This window comes from Pelophylax lessonae (genome assembly GCF_965119305.1).
Source record: "Pelophylax lessonae genome assembly, chromosome: 3".
NCBI lineage: Eukaryota > Metazoa > Chordata > Amphibia > Anura > Ranidae > Pelophylax > Pelophylax lessonae.
The window spans coordinates 386,146,895-386,165,909 of record NC_138770.1 but is presented as its reverse complement, the minus strand read 5'-3'; the positions used below and the strand labels follow the sequence as shown (position 1 = coordinate 386,165,909).

Sequence of the window (19,015 nt, the reverse complement as noted above, 5' to 3'; positions counted from 1 at the left end):
AGGGTGACAGTGAACAACAGTTTTCCTTTTGAGACCAAGGTTTTATATAAATAACAAAGCTGAACATTGTAAGCACCCTGTCAGTATTAAATGTTTTTTCCCAACAATCTAACTGCTAAATTTGCAAGACGGCTTGTTCAATTAAAAAAACAACAGCCTAATGGGCCATAAACACATAAGATTTTCTGAAGACTTTTTCCTTTAGATTTACCAAAACCATATAATATGAGGTCAAACCTAAACACTTTCAATTTGTATGCAATCTGGCAGGTCCTTGCACTACATAGAAAAGGTAAATCTGAAGGAAAAAGTCTTCAGAAAATCTTATAGTGTGTATGGCCCTTTAGTGGCTGGATTATCAGGTGAAAATAAAGGAAAGAAAGCCTAAAAAAGGCAAACTATTGCAGCCATCACATCTAAGAATTAGTAGGTTGCATTATAAAAAATATTTATTTTTGGGTTAAATACTGCTTTAATATCACAGGAAGGCAAATTTAGGAAAAACTTGGCACCCACTGCAAAAGTGTAATGCTCACAGTTTCAAACCTAAACCGCTTACCGAGGACAAGTCATACCTGGAATTTAAAGCTAATCCCCAGACCCCCCTTGTGCTCAACCCCCACCCACCTCTAACTAATGCTGGCATTACAAAATATAATAAAATATATTTATTCACCTAAGGCTGCGGCCACCTGATGCTCCAGTCCTAAGTTTTCTCTTTTCTTCTGAATACAAGGGGCAGGGTCCCTCCTCTGGTGTCAATTTTGCTGCTTGCATTATACGGACACAACCTATTGGCTCTCTAGTGGTAAGGTTCTCTCAGGATTTAGAGGAGGAGTCTGCATTGGTGACCTCAGTGTGAGGCAACTGTCAGGGACCAGCCAACACAGGCACATCTGCAGCTCTGGATTAGCAGTCCCCTGTACCCAGAAACAGCACTGGCAAATGACCAGGCAGCAGACTTTGGTGCATCTCATAAAATTAAAATATTATCAAAAAGTTAATTTATTTCAGAAATTCTATTAAAAAAGTGAAACTCATATATTTTATATAGACGCCTTATACACAGAGTGATATATTTTAAGCATTTATTTCTTTTAATTTTGATGATTATGGTTTACAGCTAGTGGAAACCAAAAATGCAGTATGTCAGAAAATTAGAATATTACATACGATCAATGAACTGGAAACTTCTAACTGGACCTCATGCAAGTAGAGAGGAGAGGCACAGAATCCAAGTTGTATGAGGTCCAGTGTGAAGTTTCCAGTCAGTGATGATTTTGGGAGCCATGTCATCTGCTGGTGTTGGCCCACTGTGTTTTATCAAGTCCAAAGTCAGAGCCACCCTCTACCAGGAAATTCTAGAGCACTTCATGCTTCCTCCTGCTGACCAGCTTTATGGAGATGCTAATTTTAATTTCCAGCAGGATTGGCACCTGCCCACACTGCCAAATGTACCAATACCTGGTTTATTGATCATGCTATTACTGTGCTTGATTGGCCAGCAAACTCGCCTGACCTAAACCCCATAGAGAATATGTGGGGTATTGTCAAAAGGAAGATGAGAGACACCAGACCCGACAATGCAGACAAAGGCCACTATCAAAGGAACTTGGGCTTCCATAACACCTCAGCAGTGCCACAAGTTCATCACCTCCATGCCACACAGCATTGATGCAGTTATTCATGGAAAAGGAGCCCCGACAAAGTTTCGAGTGCATACTATACTGTACATGGACATACTTTTCAGTAAGCCAAAATTTCTGTATTAAAAATCCTTTTTCTTTATTGGTCTTATGTAATATTCTACATTTCTGAGATACTGGATTAGTTGTAGGCCATAATCATCAAAATTAAAAGAAAGAAATGATTGAAATATATCACTCTGTATGTAATGTATCTATATAAAATGTATGATTTTCATTTTTTTTATTTAATTACTGAAATAAATGAACTTTTTGATGTTAATCTAATTTTATGAAATGCACCTGTATTTCTTCACTAAGTAAGAAAAAATACCCGCAGGACAGGTTAGAGGAGGGTGGGGAGATGGTTTATATTTGCCTGGAGATGACTCATTTTAAACAATTTTTTATTAAAAAAACAATATTTAATTTTTTTTATTCTGGATTGTACAAGTAAAACAAGTTAGAAATGAAAATAAAGCATCACTTTTTATCATTCTTTCAATAGGTTAATTTTCTATAAATATTAAAATATTGTTTCCAGTACTGTCTGAGCTTTGAACTGTCATACATTTGATCATACATATTATAAGTTTGACAATTCTGCTATTGCACATAAAAATACATTTAATGGGGTCAGACAGCAATATGTTTCACAAATCTAGATTTTTCCTTTCTATACTTACAGTGTAATTTAAAAAGAATTGCACTAAATAGAGTTCTCATTAATATTCAGGGCACCTTATTCTCCATTTATGCATGTTGATAAAACCACACTTATATATTGCCAATATAATATTATTTTTAATGATATAGCATTATCCATGTGCATGTCATCTGCTTTGTTTCAGTGACGTTACAACATGATATACACAGGCCTGGATTTCCCAGTAGGCCACCTAGACCATGGCCTAGGGCACCACAGACACTGAAGGCTAACAGAGTATCATTAATTTCAAAGACAAATAAAGCGCACTCTGACATGAAAGAATCAATCAGTTATGATTAAGCGAATGTGATTCGTGAAACGCGTCAACTGCTGCTTCTTTTGTTGTCCTGTCTATGATGTCCATGATGTCCCATGACTGTTATGTCGGAATATGAATAAATTGATTGATTCTTTCATGTCGTAGTGTGGTCTTTTTGTCTTTAAAATTATACATTGCCTGGATCGCAGGTCTGACGTGCACCCGACCTCTGATTGTAGAATTGTCCTCACCTGAGCGGCTGTATCTCCTTTGCATAACAGAGTATCATTACCTATCAAAATCCTTCTTCACCTGCCTGGCTCTATTATCTGGATTTAGTAACAACAATAGCAGCTGTACACTGCCTGCCCAAGCTCCAACCCATGGCATGCTGTCAAACTACACTCTTGAATGGAGGGACACTGCATGCATGCAAGCTGGTTGCAGCTTAGAGACTCATGGTCTGTGACGCCTGGCGTGCTGCATGCACATTACCAAAGAAAAGCCTAGCAAGAGAAAACACAGAAGCCACCTTAAAGAATATGTTACTCCAACATTTTGTATTCACGATATGTGTCTATTGTACTTGTGATAAAAAGTTTCCTGTTCTCTTTGTATCGCTTACTTTGTGTGAAATACCAGGTGTTCCTACTAGTCACCTTGCATTTCTATTTAAAACTGACCACACTAGGCATGGGAGCACAGACTACCTGTCCTCCAATGAGCAAACTTGTGCTGACATGCCCTCCTCCCCCCGGACTGCCATGGACTGTGAAGATTAGTGTATAGCTCCCTATGCAGCTGAGAACCGAGGTTGTGTGATCACCTTTAAAAAAAGAAAAAAACATTCTGATATATATATATATATATATATATATATATATATATATATATATATATACAGTGTATGTATGTATATATATATATATATATATATATATATATATATATATATATATATATATATATATATACAGTGTATGTATGTATATATATATATATATATATATATATATATATATGTATAAATATATATATATGTGTCCCCTGTCGGTTCCAGTGCACAATACTACACATCACTAGAATGACTCTCCCCAGCTCACTGCGTGTTCGTAAGTCTGTGCGTTTGATTACAAGTGTGTCACGGCTTCTCAGTTCGTGGTCTTCGTCGGCAGTTCTCGCTCGCTGTTGCAGGTAGATTCAAACCTTATTCTTTTCATACACAATGTTACGATTCATTATGTTTCCATTCCGCATCCCTTTTGCACTTAGCTGCCTCCAAGTTGTTGTTGGTCATGTCTCAACATCATTCGGCACAGGTGTAGTAGATTTGTAGGTTCCCTCTGCCTTGGTTGTCATCCCATCCACAAACATATGATTAGTTTGTAGGTCCAAGCCCACGAGCAGCTGACGGTCGTTATCCAATATCACTCGACACAGGCTTCACTGGTTATAGGATTCACTGTCTATGGGGTATATATATATATATATATATATATATATATATATATATATATATATAATACATTTTTCCAACTGCAACACGTCCTCCCCTATGAGGTTCCTGCCACAAGCTCTCATTTACTGCTCATATCACTCATTACCCGCTTACAGGCACCACAAGCTTCTGCTTTATGGCCTCCTTCTAGAGGTTCATTGCCACAAGCTCTCAGTCGCCAATCATGCCACTCATTATCCGTTTACAGGCACTACGAACTTCCACAAAATGGCCTCCCCCATGAGGTCCCCACCACAAGCTCTCAGTGGCCACTCATACCACTCATTACTCATTCACAGGCACCACGAGCTTCTGCTACACGGCCATCTTCTCGAGGTTCTTTGCCACAAGCTCTCAGTCACCACTAATACCAGTCATTTCCTGTTTTCAGGCACCACAAGCTTCTGCAGCATGGCCTCCCCCTTGAGGTGCCTGCTACAAGTTCTCAGTCGCCACTCATACCACTCATTTGGCTGTTCCCACTTACAATTTATGCGACTTCTTAGGTCGCAAACGCTGACATGATTCAGCACGCCTCTTTTCAGTGTCAGCTTATTTATTTACTTCACTCGGTCAGCATGGCCTTGGTTATCCCCATACATCTTCCACTTTTCCTTACTGCTTGTTTTTGCCTCCCTTAGAGGCTATTTTCTTGCAACACACGTTGCAAGCTTGTCTTCAGTGGCACTCAACCCGGCCACTCTCCATAGGTGAGGTAGGTCAGGTTCTTGCAGGTAATATGACATACATACACACATGCAGGGCTTTTCATGCTTTTACCCGGGGGGGGGAGTGTCATGCTTTAGGGGGAAGGGGCAGGCTTAGGGCTCTCTTTCACGTGGTTAAACCTGGACCTCCAAGTTACCTTTTTCGGGTTTCCCAGTCACCAAATTAGTCTTGGCCACAACCAGGGCCTCTATTCTATCAGGGCAAGAGTCAGGTGGGTAGTACACGGGATACTCTCCCACATCAACCTGCAGACGACTTTATTCATCTCGATACCTCACATACATGAATTTTCTTTCTTATCTTTATTTTCTGAAGGACATCACCTTCAAACTACGCAGACACGGTTGCTAAACAGTTGCTTGCTGATAGTGCAGGCATTAGCAGGCCAACCATACGTCACCTACTACAGAACATATAATTCCTACTTAGGCCACAACCAGACTGCAGCTTCCCACCCCAGTACACCCTGGGGCTATGGTTCACAGGTCCGTGCATGACACTAATCAGGCATCCGAGCTATTGGTTATTTGGCCAGTCACCTCCTGGCTAACCTCAGTTGCCCCGCACTCTTCAAGTTTTCTAAATTGCCACTCTTTAGCGTTCACCAGAACACATTGTGCTCTTCACTGCGTTTGTCGTTCCTTTTTCTGTTCTTCCTTCCCCTTGCTTCTTACTTATTCTTACATACTCCCTCTCTCCTCCGCTGTTCTCATTTTCCAAAACTCTTCTTAAACATACATCCCCCCTTCTTTTCTCATTATAGCTGGAGTCATGCCACGGTCCGGCAGTGAGGACCTTGCCTCCACCCCTCTGTCACCCACAGTGGGTTAAGAGCCAGGCATCACTCAGTCCCTCAGGGGATGGACTATCCCTAAGCTCATGGCAGAGCTGCGGCATGGGGCAATTCCCCACTCTGCCATGGCCAGGAAAACTGAATTATTCAGGCTACTGTTCCCAACACCAGCAGCTGCACACGGCACCTAGCAGGCATCCCTGCAGTTCATCTCCTCAGCTGTCGCCCAGCTGCACACCATGATCGGCACACTGACCACAGCAGTCTCCGACGTGAGAGTAGGAGTCCTAGAGGTGCGCCCAGCAGTGACCCCCCTACATACAGTCGCAGCGCCCGTTTTGGCACTACCACCCACAGGTACGCTGGACACTAGTTCCACAATTTTTCTTGCACACCTTGTCCCTGCCGGCATCAGAAAGTACATCCTGCAGGGAAAGGATGTTAACCTGGCCTCCATGCTCATCTCGGTCCACGATCTGGCCGAGAATAAGTCCTACGCCTGGGGGGATGTGTCCATGGTTCTGAAGGCCAAAGACCCTAGGCTCAATCACAAACTGTCAATCACCGAGTTTGTGCTGGCCTTCAGCATGTTTAGGGATGTGTTGTGCTCAGCTGAACACGGCAGGAGGGAAGACATGGAGTTGTACCTCCATCCCATGGTTGACTAAGAGTACAAATATAGAGGCTCTGAATTTTACGACTACTACCGCTCGTTTGCAGCTAGAGCAGAAGCCAAACTCACCCAGTTCCAAACTAGCATGAATTGGAGCATTGTGGACACCGAGTTCTTCTGCCGCCACTTTGAAGGTCTGCATTTCCCACTTTGTGCCGTTTGCCAGTCCTCCAGGCTGGGTGAACGTAAGAAGTTCTACCTTTCCTCTCACCCATCACCCGCATATGCACTATTCCTGGTGCGTGGGTTTATCTCCGGATTCCACATGGGGCTCATCACCCTACCCCATACAACCCGTGAGTGCAGGAACCTCCACTCAGCCTCCACTGATGAGCAGGCTATTGATAATCTGTTGCAGACTGAGTTGGACTGGGGATTCATTATTGGCCCTTTTGCTGAGTCGCCATTTGAAATATAGAGAGTTAGCCCTATCAAATAAATTATGTTTGGTGTAGCACTTGTCCGCGGCTCATTCCTCCCACATCCCAAGTCTTAACTCACTGATTCCTTCAGAAGAGTTCTCTCTCAAGTATGCATCCCTGGACTTAGCTATACAGTTCATCATTAGATTAGGCACAGGCGAATGGCTGTCTAAAGGAGACATTGCAGATGCTTTTAAGCTCTTACCCATTGGACCTTCCTTGTGGCAGCAACATTGCATCAAATGGTGAGCTTCATACTACTTTACTACTAAACTGAGCTTCGGCACAAAGAGCAGTCCACGGCCATTCGATAAAATCCCTCACCTGGATCCTAACTCACCAGGTGCAGTGCCAGAAAGTCATCCATTACCTGGATGACTTCCTGCTGATCGAACGGCCTGACGAGCCCCCCTCAGATTTAGACAATTTAGGGTAGTGTTCAGCAACCTCAATGTGCCCAAAGCAGAGCATAAAGTGGAAGGCCCTGCACAGTCCATCACCTTCCTAGGAATCACCCTTGACACCTGCTCTATGCAGGCCAGCCTACCCCCTGACAAGCTGCCCGGATTAGGGCAGTCATTCATGCCTTCACCATCTCACGAAGTTGCACCAAGAGACAGCTGCAGTCCCTGTTAGGCATGCTGAACTTTGCTATGAGGATTGTCCCTCAGGGGTGTTCCTTCATTTCTCACCTCCTGGTCTTCCTTTCAAACACCCAGGACCCCAATCAAACCATCAGGCTAGACCCGGCAGTTGCTGCAGGTCTAGCAATGTGGAACAACTTCCCTGAGAACTGGAACGGTGTATCCATGTTCATCCCAGCAGCTTCAGCCTCCTCACCTCAAATAATAACAGATGCAGCAGCCTCCTCAGACATATCAAATAATAACAGATGCAGCAGCCTCCTCAGGCTTCGCTGCCATTTTTGGCACCCATTGGTTTGCAGGTCCATGGCCGCAGGAAATCCTCCTGGTCTCTGGGTTCAGCAAGACATCCTCATTGTTCGAGCTTTACCCTATCTCACGGCAGCTCAGGTCTGGGGACACACCTGGGTGGGGCAGACGGTAGTCTTCTCCACTGACAACTTAGCCACGGCTGAGATTGTCAACAAAGGCAGGTCTAAATCCCTGGCCATCATGTCCTTTCTACACAGGCTGGTGCAGATATCCCTTCACTACAATTTCAATGTGCACTGTAATTACATACCTGGCAAGTGCAATCTCGCAGCAGATGCACTGTCCCGTCTCAATTTTCCTTTGTATTTCTTATAGAGACCCGGAGCCGACCCAACCTCATTTCCTATCCCACCTTGGTCACAGCTAACGATAGGCTAAAAGACCACCTACACAATGCTACGCTGTTCATAAACTGGTCACTGTTGTATAACAGGCTGAAGGCCTACCGCACCTCCTGGAACGCCTACAGCAAATTCCTAGCAACATACCTCCGGACAGGCACAGGTCACATCAAGCACATCCTGGCCTTCGTGTCTTACTGCCACACTCATCTGAGCCTATCCCACACTACTGACAGACTGTACCTAGCTGGCATCCAGCATTTCCTCTCCCTACAAGCCCCTGGGAAACCCTTGTTGTTCGTGACCCATGTGGTCAAACCATTGCTGCATGGCATCCAGAAACATCAGCCCGTAGCCAGTAGCAAACGCTTGTCCATATCAAGTTCCATGTTCTGGGACATGTCAGCTATTCTGTCACAGTCACATTTTGGGTTGCTCCCCAGCCCGGTCTTCCACACAGCTATCTACCTGGCAGCCTACGGCTTCCTATGGCTCGGTGAGTTCACTTACAGTGGCCCCGGTTGCCAGGTGCTACGCAGGTGCCATCTAGCCCGCCTTCAAGAACATTTTGTCCTATATCTGGCAGTATCCAAAACTCATCAGTCCGGCACTAGGGTCGACATCAAATTCTTCCAGACCCACAACGAATGATGTCCAGTAGCGGTTGTAGACCAGTTGTTATCACACCTGCCGAGCCAGTCTAGCTCCAGCCCATTGTTGCCTTTTCCTTCCAGCCCACTAACAGCTAGCCAGTTCATCAGACATGTTCGCATCCTTCTGGCTAATCTAGGCCTCAACCCTAACCAGTTTTCAAGACACTCCTTCCGGATCGGAGTGGCCTCGGCCGCCTCCCGGCACGGGGTGCTGGGTCATGTCTTTAGAAGATTAGGCAGATGGAAATCTGCCTGCTTTACCCGGTACATTCCAAATCCCAGCTTGAGATGTTGCAAACCTTCACCAAGCTTGCCCAATAAATGTCATCTATACCAATAAAACAGCTTTCCCCAACCTGGTATTTTTGCCCCCATTTTGGTGTACCAACCAGCTGACCAGGGCACACCTCAGATCTATTATGTTGTGAGTATTGTGTGGCATCTTTATGTGGTTTCACGTCTATGTCTATCTTGGTTGGAGGGCTCCGTCTATATATATATATATATATATATATATATATACACCTTTTTTTATTCTTTATTGTTTGTAAGTGATTTATTACTTACTGATTTATTGACTTATTATCTGTTCTCAGGTGCATTTCTATTTTCAACTGAAAGCATTGTTTACAAATTAAGGGTTCATAAATATTTTAAAGCTTGTACATTCTTCACTGACCACAAATGTAAATGTATGTTCACCAGTGACCACCAAGTTGGTATGTCTTCATAAAAACAAATGCACCACCAAGTTGGAAATTACTTTTTAAGTACCCCCTTTTATTGGTGCTCAGTGAAGTTCTCCCTTACAATGGTGGTAAGTGGGAAGATGTTCCTTTATGTAGGTGACTCCAATCCAACACTTTATCAATTGGCCCCCAAAGGGGGCTTTTATAAGGGCAGAGATCGCTGCAGTCTGTTTGCTATGCTGTGCTACACATTAAGTTCTCCATCCTGCTATACATTCTATTGAACACTACATGTTTTTAAAAATGCACTCTATTTAGGTCATTATTAGCTTATTTAAAAAAAGCAATACAGGTAGCAAAAAGGATGTGCTAACAACAGTAATTAACAGAATCGAATTTCTTAATTGTGACTAAAGTAATCTAAAATCTGATTGTTTTCTATGGATTACGCAGTTTTCATATTACTATTCAGTGATGTTCTTTCCCCAAATACAACTGAAAATGTAGCCCCATTGTACATGGCACATAGCCAGTTATATTATACAAAATTATATTTCATAAATTTCCACATATTTTTATTTAGCTGTATTTTACTATGCTGCCTTTTACTATACAAGCAGAAGCAACATGCATACAAAATTTACCAATGTTTGCAGTAAAAAACACATGCACAACTCCATGAATGCTTAAACAATTGCTATGGTTGTGCATCCTGTAATGGAATTTACTATACAATATAGGTTCATCTGTAAATTTGTGAGCCATTAGTATTAGATTCAGGTTTAAGTAGTTACTTGACGACTAACAATCAGTAGCCTGACATCACCCAATCTCTCACATCTCCTGAGAATGTACATAAGTTTAAAATATTAGTGCCTAGTCATTAAAGTGGAACTTTACTCTCTCAATCACCATAAACTATTGTTAATCCTTATGCTGCTAGCATTAGTAAATATACAGTATAGTAAGGTATATTATATTTACGTGCTTTATACTTTTTTTTTACATCTCTTCAGATTTTTTTCCTGGCCTAGGCAAGTGATGTCATACTTCCCAGGAGTCTATAGGAGGGGAGGTGGAACCTTCTCAGCTAAGCACGCCCTCCTGTCTGCATGCCTGAGCCCAGGGCAGATGGATTCCAGGAAGCAAATGCTACATGAATCACCTGCCCTTACTCAAGATGGCCCCAGCTAGAAATGTTAGAAGCATGTTTTTCAAAGTGATTTCTCTGAAATATAAAGCATGGAGGCATAGATGGACAGGGGAGTTTGCTTTGAATATTAGAATAATGAAAAATCAGAATTGATAGACAAAGGATATCTGATAGCTTATAACAATTTGCCCAATGGGGAGGTCCAGTTAGGATAGCTGGGCTTGGTCCACAAATGGAACATGCTGCACCCAAAAAAGCTCCTGTGATGCAGTGTTTGACTAGGACATATAACACGAGTGACAGTTAGAGACTTTCAAGAGAATTTTAGTCTGTGATGGGAACACACCAGGAGAGTCTAGCAAACAGCTTGAACTAAAAGATATTCTGGCCCATGTTACTGTATCATGCAGAATATACCTGTGGGAAAATTCTGTTACCTTGACTTGTGAATTGACTTCTACTGTAAAAATGCTCTACTGATGCTCATTCCTAAACGACCTTATTGCAGGTATAACTTTAGTCTACAAGCAGAAAGCTATTTCTTGCCTTACATTCACACTATAGCAATTTTGTTTTTAGGGACGGGATGGGAAAAATTTATATCAAAGTTCTCTTGGGTTTTTTTTTCTTTATGACCTCATCTGGGTAGATTTTTTCTCACTTCCAGTTCCTGTGACACCCATACTAAAATAAGGCAAGATGGCACATACAGCAACAAAAAGTATTAGACGGGAGACAGCAATAAAAAAAAAAATTCACATCTTCAGGTTCTTTCTACGCAGTGTATAGACATAGTGTAGATGTTGATTGAGTGTGCATTAACAAAACAATGTATGAGACTATTGTAATCCAATCCAGTCAAATATAGTCATCACTTCAATACAATACTTGCCAAGAGCTTGTATTGTAACATTTCAGGGTCACAGAAAGTAACCTTCATCAGGCCTTGAAAAGTTGAGATCTAGGTGACAAATAAATGCTCCTGAAGAACCTTCTGTTGTGCTGACGCTTTGCATTTTTTACAGTAACAAAAAAAACTGACAAAGGCCTGGAAAACCCTTCCCTGTTTTATCCTAAGCAAAATAAAAGTTTTACCTCACCAGATAACAGCTTTCTATTACTCTCTTTGTCCACGTTGGAGATGTTCTCTCACTTGTTCTGGTGATATACTGTTCTTAAGAAAGAAAGTGAAGGAAAATCCTCCTAATGGGTCTAGTGAAAACTGATAGAGGTTCCAATATAACTTACAATGCTGTGGTTGGGGTAGAACTAAGAAAATATTTCCAAAGAGAGGCCTCAGAAAGACACCCTTCATCACTTTCCAAAACAAAAAAGTTTTGCCACGAGTTAATTTATAGATGACCTCTTCTCAACAAAATAAATGTGGCTCTGAATCGATTAGGATACAATGTTTTTTTAATACTTCAGGATACAAACTATTCATAAAACCAGTACTCAGTTGTTTTCAATGTCCAGACACTTCACAGCATTAAAAGCTTCCAACTATGTAGGGCTTGTAAAGCCGTATTGAAGATTTATGTAAAAAAACTCTGATGTTCCATTGTTATTTGGCAGCACGCAATAAATCAAGTAAAAGAAATTTCACCAGTGACTTGGTTTGCTCTACCACACTGTGATCCTGATTTATTTGTCACTGATAAGCTTAAATGTGAAGATATGACCAAAGTTCTATGGAATACACATCAACATTAGTAAATAATCTGCATCATACTAGCTTGTGAGCCTGTTTCTATTACAATAGTGTATAGCATTGCTGAGGTTTACAGAAAGACAATATTTATCTTAGGTCACTATTAATTTGTACCAGGCTGTCATTTATTAGGTTGCCACTAGTTCATTTGGATTTGAAAATGTCTGTTGACACCGCTTTTGCTATCTCTGGTATCAAGCTAGACTTAAGAGGATTACATGTAATACCATGGTTTCCTTACACTGCATTCATAAAAACCTGAATCTTTTTTTATGTTCCTAAAGGAAGTCCCACTGATATCACATGGCTTAACAATGTGTGAATGTAGGCCCAAACTGCCCTGAATCTGTTAATGTCAAGAAAGAAAGCCGTTTGCTTGCATGCCTTTATATGCTAACTCTATATGTCAACATATTAATGAACTGCACATTTTCCAAATATCCCCTAAAGTGCATATTTTTACGCAAATTACATATTGGCCACTATTTATTACAACCTAAACCAACTCAACATAGATTGATTAAAGGCATGCTAACAGTAATGATTATATCAATAATAGCAACAACAACAATGAATAGTAGTCTGCGTGGCACACTTCTTTTTTTATCAATATACTGTCTTGTACTGTTATAGATAGTTTTAAAAACAGCAAAGGAATCAAAAATGAACCCATTGCAAATTTGCAATTAAATCCAGAAAAGCTATTTTTTTTTAACCTTGCTGAATATTATAAATTTACCTGTAGTATGCAAGGTAGTAAACAGCATTTGAAAAGCTGAGTAAGTAACCTTTATGCATGATGTTTTTCTATTACCCTAACACTGCAGCAAATGCTGACAAAACTATAGAGCCTGCTTCAAACTGCATGATATATTGATCCCAAAAATGAATAAAACAATTTAAATAAATTGCACTGAAACAGTACTTTGATTCCCTGTGGGTTAGCCAAATATGGTCTCTATGTAGAATTCTCATAACCATAGCATGTGATAAAAAATCTATGAAAAGTTATATATATATATATATATATATATATATATATATATATATATATATATAGCGAGAGAGAGAGATATTTACTGTATATAAATCAGATACGCTGTTAGGCTCAATATGATATTTCTATCTCTGGAAAAATAGGGAGGTAAGGATTCTAAAAGGCCCCATAATGTGTCAGTGAATGACTATGACACTGCCCAGAAAATGCTCCTAATAACCTAGTGAAGCGCTATGTTCCGTGCTTTCTGCAATATATCTTATGCGTGCTATATGGATAGAAAATGATTGTGTCTTCAGCTGACAGTACTAATTTTGGCAGGATGCTGATACCATTACTGTATGTGTACAATTTAGAAAATTGTCATCTCTAGATGTGAATTCACCATGCATGGAGATAAACCTTACCACAGATGAGTAACTAAGCAAAGAAATGTTAGAAATTTGCAATAGTGGGTGTCAAAACAATATTCCACTATATGAACTAATATTCAGTGTTAATATTACAGTGGGTAGATTGTTGGTATTACATCCTGCAGATCAAAGCAATGTCTAAACTGAATTACATTATATTACCAGTATACACCAGTTTTTTTTTTTTTTTTCCTAATACAGTGCTTTAGTTGTTGTTATTAAGTACTTTCTATCCTGGAAACTGTACTGGAGCAAGCTTAGTTAACCCACATTAAATCTTGATAATGTAATAATGACTCTTTTAAAGGGATAATAATTTTAATTCCCCTATCTGTCGCTATAAAGATGGTATACAGCTAATCCGGTTTGCCCTTTCAATTAAACATATTCAGCATGTTCTATTTATTCAGCACCTGGATGGGCCATTAAAATTCTTGGTCGGTAAGAGTTGTATGCTGTTCGCTGTTGTTTTTAAATTCCATTAAATCCAAATAGTCTTTATCACCCCATGACCACTGTGACTTCAATCAGCCAATTTAATTACCTTACAAAATTGTCAGTAGAAAAAGCAAAGAAAAACAGGAAGGGATGTGACGTTATCAAATTGAAATCTTTCTCTCTGGTGTTTAATCTGGACCAGTCAATAAAAATGCTCCTCAACTCTTCCCTTCAAGGGATATTCAACCTCACGTTCTACCAAGGTGTTTTCATGTGCTTGAAAGTTCTTGAGCTGATGAACACCAAGTTTCCCTTTGGCTCATTTATCAATGATGCCTGATATGATATAACCTTGATAGAACTGATGGACAGTAACTTGTATGAGGGAAGAAATAGGACTGCAGAATGGATGAGTTTTTCAAGCTGTGATAAAAAGTCATTGTTTTAGATATATATTCAAAAAAATTCTATATCCCACCATTCAGTGGCTATCAGCACAGCACGTTAATGTAATAGTTATTCCATAGTATAGTGATTGTGAACACATCTTACAATGGTTCATTATAAATGCAAATTATGTACAATCTTATTTTTGGTTTCTTAAACAATTTAAAAACCACAGGACCAAAGGATCACCATTGTTCTTTTTTATTTCTGTAATCAACCCTAGATGCAAATCCCGGAGAAAATAAAAGCATAGTGCAACACTATAATTTACAGGTATATTACAATTACGGTAACAATGCTTTTACTAGAATTAGCAATATAGATGTTCCATAAGTCTAACTTTTAAAAAGTTTGCATATGGGTAATGTAAATAAGTGTCATGAGTAAAAATATAAAAAATCCACTTAAAAACAAATGTAATATTACTATTAATTAGCATCATAATTATTTGAATATTCCACCATACTTGTTAGTGATGGGCGAAAATACTAAAACCGAACAAGGTAACCCTTGCCAGTTATTTTTCTGTGCCATCCCCCGACAAATGAATCACATTTTGTGATTTTGTTGGCTTGTATGCCTCACTGACATAACACTACAGACAGATAAGCGCAGGCAATGTTCTAAACTTATGACTAAGAGCATATGCGGGGATAAATGTGGAATGCTAGATTAATAACTGGGGAGAATAGAATGAGTAAAACAGGTTGCCTAGCTGTGAGACTTGTAATAATTCAATGAAATATGGACAGACGTTGCTGTGCATTTCTCACTGGTGGCATGACACATATGATGTGCTATTATTTCTACTAAGTATATATATATTGTACTGTAACACAAGGATGTGTAATTTGGAAATGCCATCTTATGAATTTGGACCACATTCCCATTAGAGCATGATTAGAGCTGGATTCCTGACTCTATAGTAGGTAAGCAGAGAGGGGTTATGAGGGTGTCAGTAGGCAGTACAGTTGCATTGTTGCCTTGCACAGGACGTCAAAGCACAGCGATTGTTTAAAGACTTGCTTGTTGCCATAGTGCTGCAGGCAAAGGCAGAAAATCAGCGGCTAGTTGTCCCTTGAAGACTCTCTTCAGACAACTCTTGACCTCAACCGAGCAGAAGGGAACATGAGGATTGCTCGTACTATTGTTATTAATATTGTCTAATGTTGTGTAAAAAGCTAGACGAAAGAATGAAAAGAATGCTCCATTGTCTCTGGAAAAGGGGCTGATGTGGGAAAACATGTTACTGTGAAGACTGAGTTACATCCGCAAGCCAGCTGTCACAGTCAAATAACGAGGCGATGGCAAAGGGAAATATTCTGTAAAACGCCCAGTGCTTGTAGAGTATTAAAGATTCCCCAGTGTGGTGGTAGGCAAGGGTCATCATCACCATCATCATCATCACTCCTATTCAAGTTGTAGCCCAGGCACTGTATACAAGTCAGCCGCACACTCTTCAGACATATCCATGGATAGTTGCCTATAAGGCGGCTTCCAGTAACAACGAGTGACAATGAGGAGCTGATGTACAAGTAACATTACTTCATATTGCTATATTACTTGACAGCGTGATTACTTATGTTATATATGATTTATAGGAGACAATGGCTTTTTTCCCCACATTTCCCAATCAGTTAAACAGCTGTAGTTGGAAGTTGAAGGATTGGACACATATGCTGTACCTAGCAAGTGATTGCTTTAATGGATGACTGACATTGTGTCACGCCATCATTACAAAAACATATTTAACCAGTGTGTTGCTTCTATTGTGATACACTGGTTCTGCTCACACTGTGCAGAGCTATTCATGCGGGGCTATACAGACATGTGTCTGTGCTTCCAAAGAAACCAGCCTTCGTAGAGACAGTTTCTATGAGCAACGTGCCTCAAGCATCACCTTATAATCAGATGACGGCAAAGGAGAAGGCCACTATAAACACACAACATTAGTTTAATAGCAGATGAATGTCTTCTCTAAGATCTGGGCATTTCATTTATCAAGAATCTATTACAGTGCCTCTTATTCATCATTAGCTGACCATGAACAATCAACAATATACACACTCAACCTTACCAAAAAAAAAAAAACCCTTTCTTTTGCATTATATGGACCTGATAGGTCTACATTTCAAAATTCAGTAATAACTAGAACCAGTCTGTACAGACAGACCATTGAAAAAGAAGCTAAGCGTTGGCTTTAACAAGATGCCCTTCCCATATGTGTGTTTTTTTTTTTTCATCAGCACCTGTTTGATGGCATAGCTCTGCCTAGTTCTACTTGGATAAAGTTTTCTCAGACTTTTAAAGAAAATGGATTGGCTTGCAGGACTGAAGGTTGAGAATGCCAGAGATAGATGCACTTTAACACATGGCTCCCTGGTGCTTTTTTAATGATGAGTAACAGCTCACTATGGGCATAAGTGTTGGATCAAGCATGGTGCCTCTGTCTCCAACTATAAGGTTGTGACATTCTCATCCCACAAGTCTTGATGAGTGTCACTGCAACTTATTATTAAAAAATCATTAAAAAAAAAAAAAAAAAAGCCAAGCCCCAATAAACAAAATACTTGAAAATGAAACGTTTGCGGGGCTTTGAAAGAAATACTATTGTTGACATTTTTATGTGACTGCTGACTAGCAACTCCTCTTCAGACATTCAATATACAGTTGCTTGTAAAAAAAAAAAAAAAAAAAAACAGGAAAGAGATGACTAACATGCTACAAAAGATACACAGCTTATATGAATGGTGCTGAAGCTACAATGACACATTCCTATTATATATCCATCATTATCACACTGCTGTTCCATCCAATGGACTGCAGTGACAATAATCCATTTCTGCAGACACACTAGATGTAGGAGAGTGTGTGTTTTTTCCTATCACAGGGACCTGGCTGCACAATAAGCCCACCTCAATCCCTACCGGCAGACATTTGGCATCCATGCCATGGCAAAGTAAAAAGCAAATCTCTTACCGAATCGCAAAACGTGCGTTGTCCCTTGAGTATAGCCAATCCAAAACAAGCAAGCGGCCAATGTTAGGTGGCACCTGAAGAACGGATGAGTTAGAAAAAGGCCAATATTCTTCATGGTTTCAGCGTACATCCGTACGATTATCCCTATAGAGCGTTCGGCTTCCCCAGCAGCCAGGCAGGCAGGGTTAGAAGAATGAAAAGGACACACAAGGCTTGGGTGATGGCCCTCAGACACGATCACGGCATGGTCACACAGACAAGAGCGAGGAGGGATCCGCTTCCCAAACCCATTAGCAATCCCTGCATGTTCTTCATTCACTGCGCCAAGGAGCAACCTTCAACTGCAAGGAATGGTGGGACATCCATGATAGTCAGAGGGGGGAGAATCCTTGAGAAATCCAAACGCCTATGTCCATCCCGGTGAGCCTGGAAGGGATGAAAGAAAAGGGGGGAGGGAGGGAGGCAAAGGCAATCAATAGATAATCCAGCTCGGAGAGAGAGAAAAAAAGAAGGAAAGAAATCGCTGAGCTATAGTAGCAGAGGGGCGAAGTCTGTGTGTAGAAGCGATTTAGTGAGGGGGGGAAAAGTGCTTTGCTGCTTTCCCTTTCTGCTGCACTGCTGCACAGCTTCTGACGTGCAGCCAAGATTAAGTGAGAGAAATTCAGATCGCTTCTCTCTCTCTGTGCTTTTTTTTAAGGCTGCCAGCCAGCCAGCGTTAAGCAACGGATCTGATTTCCCCCGTGCTGCATGCTTTTCTGTCGTGCCTAGCCTCCCTGACAACTACGGGGGGCTGGTGGCGATCAGGCTTGTGCAGCTCTTATGGAAGATCAATACGTGCTGATCGCTAGGTGACTGCTGCTGCTGCTGATGATGCTGCTGCTGCTGCTGCTTCTGGAAATCAGGAACTTTAAAATGTGTCGGTTCCAAGGTTCCAGCTTATCACTAAGGGGTTTAACCCTTTCCTGGAAGAAGGGCTATGCTACTTCTGGCTAAAGGTTTCTACCATCATTTTTTTTTTTTTTAAGTCTAATTGGCATCAATGGAAAAGAGTAGCATTTTGCAAGCGACCTAAACTTCAACCCAGTGTTTCTCAAGCTTTTTTCAGTCAAGGTACCCTTTAAAACTTTGGACAGTCTCAAGCTCCCCTCTAAAATTATAGACAGTCTCAAGGCACCCTCTAAAATTATGGACGATCCCAATGCACCCTCTAAAACTACAGAAATTATAAGGCACCCTCTAAAAGTATGAACAATCTAAAGGCACCCTCTAAAATCATGGACGAGCTCAAGGCACTCTCTAAAATATTGAACAATCTTAAGGCACCCTCTAAAATGATGTACAATCTCAAGGCACCCTCTAAAATTATAGACGATCTCAAGGTACCCTCTAAAATTGTGTACAATCTCAAGGCACTCTCTAAAATTATGAACAATCTCAATACACCCTCTAAAATGATGGACGATCTCAAGG

General features: G+C 40.7%; 1 protein-coding gene across 2 annotated transcripts in view; it reads right to left on the bottom strand.

Annotated features, from left to right (window-relative positions):
- Window positions 1–17,707, bottom strand: part of GRIK2 (glutamate ionotropic receptor kainate type subunit 2) — a 994,545-nt gene extending 976,838 nt beyond the window's left edge. For both annotated transcript variants that reach the window (XM_082249558.1, XM_082249559.1), the window contains exon 1: window positions 17,546–17,707. In XM_082249558.1, the coding sequence (XP_082105684.1) occupies window positions 17,546–17,675 (130 nt within the window). In that variant the 5' untranslated portion in view covers window positions 17,676–17,707. The remainder of the gene's footprint in view (window positions 1–17,545) is intronic.
- Between the last annotated feature and the right edge of the window lie 1,308 nt (window positions 17,708–19,015).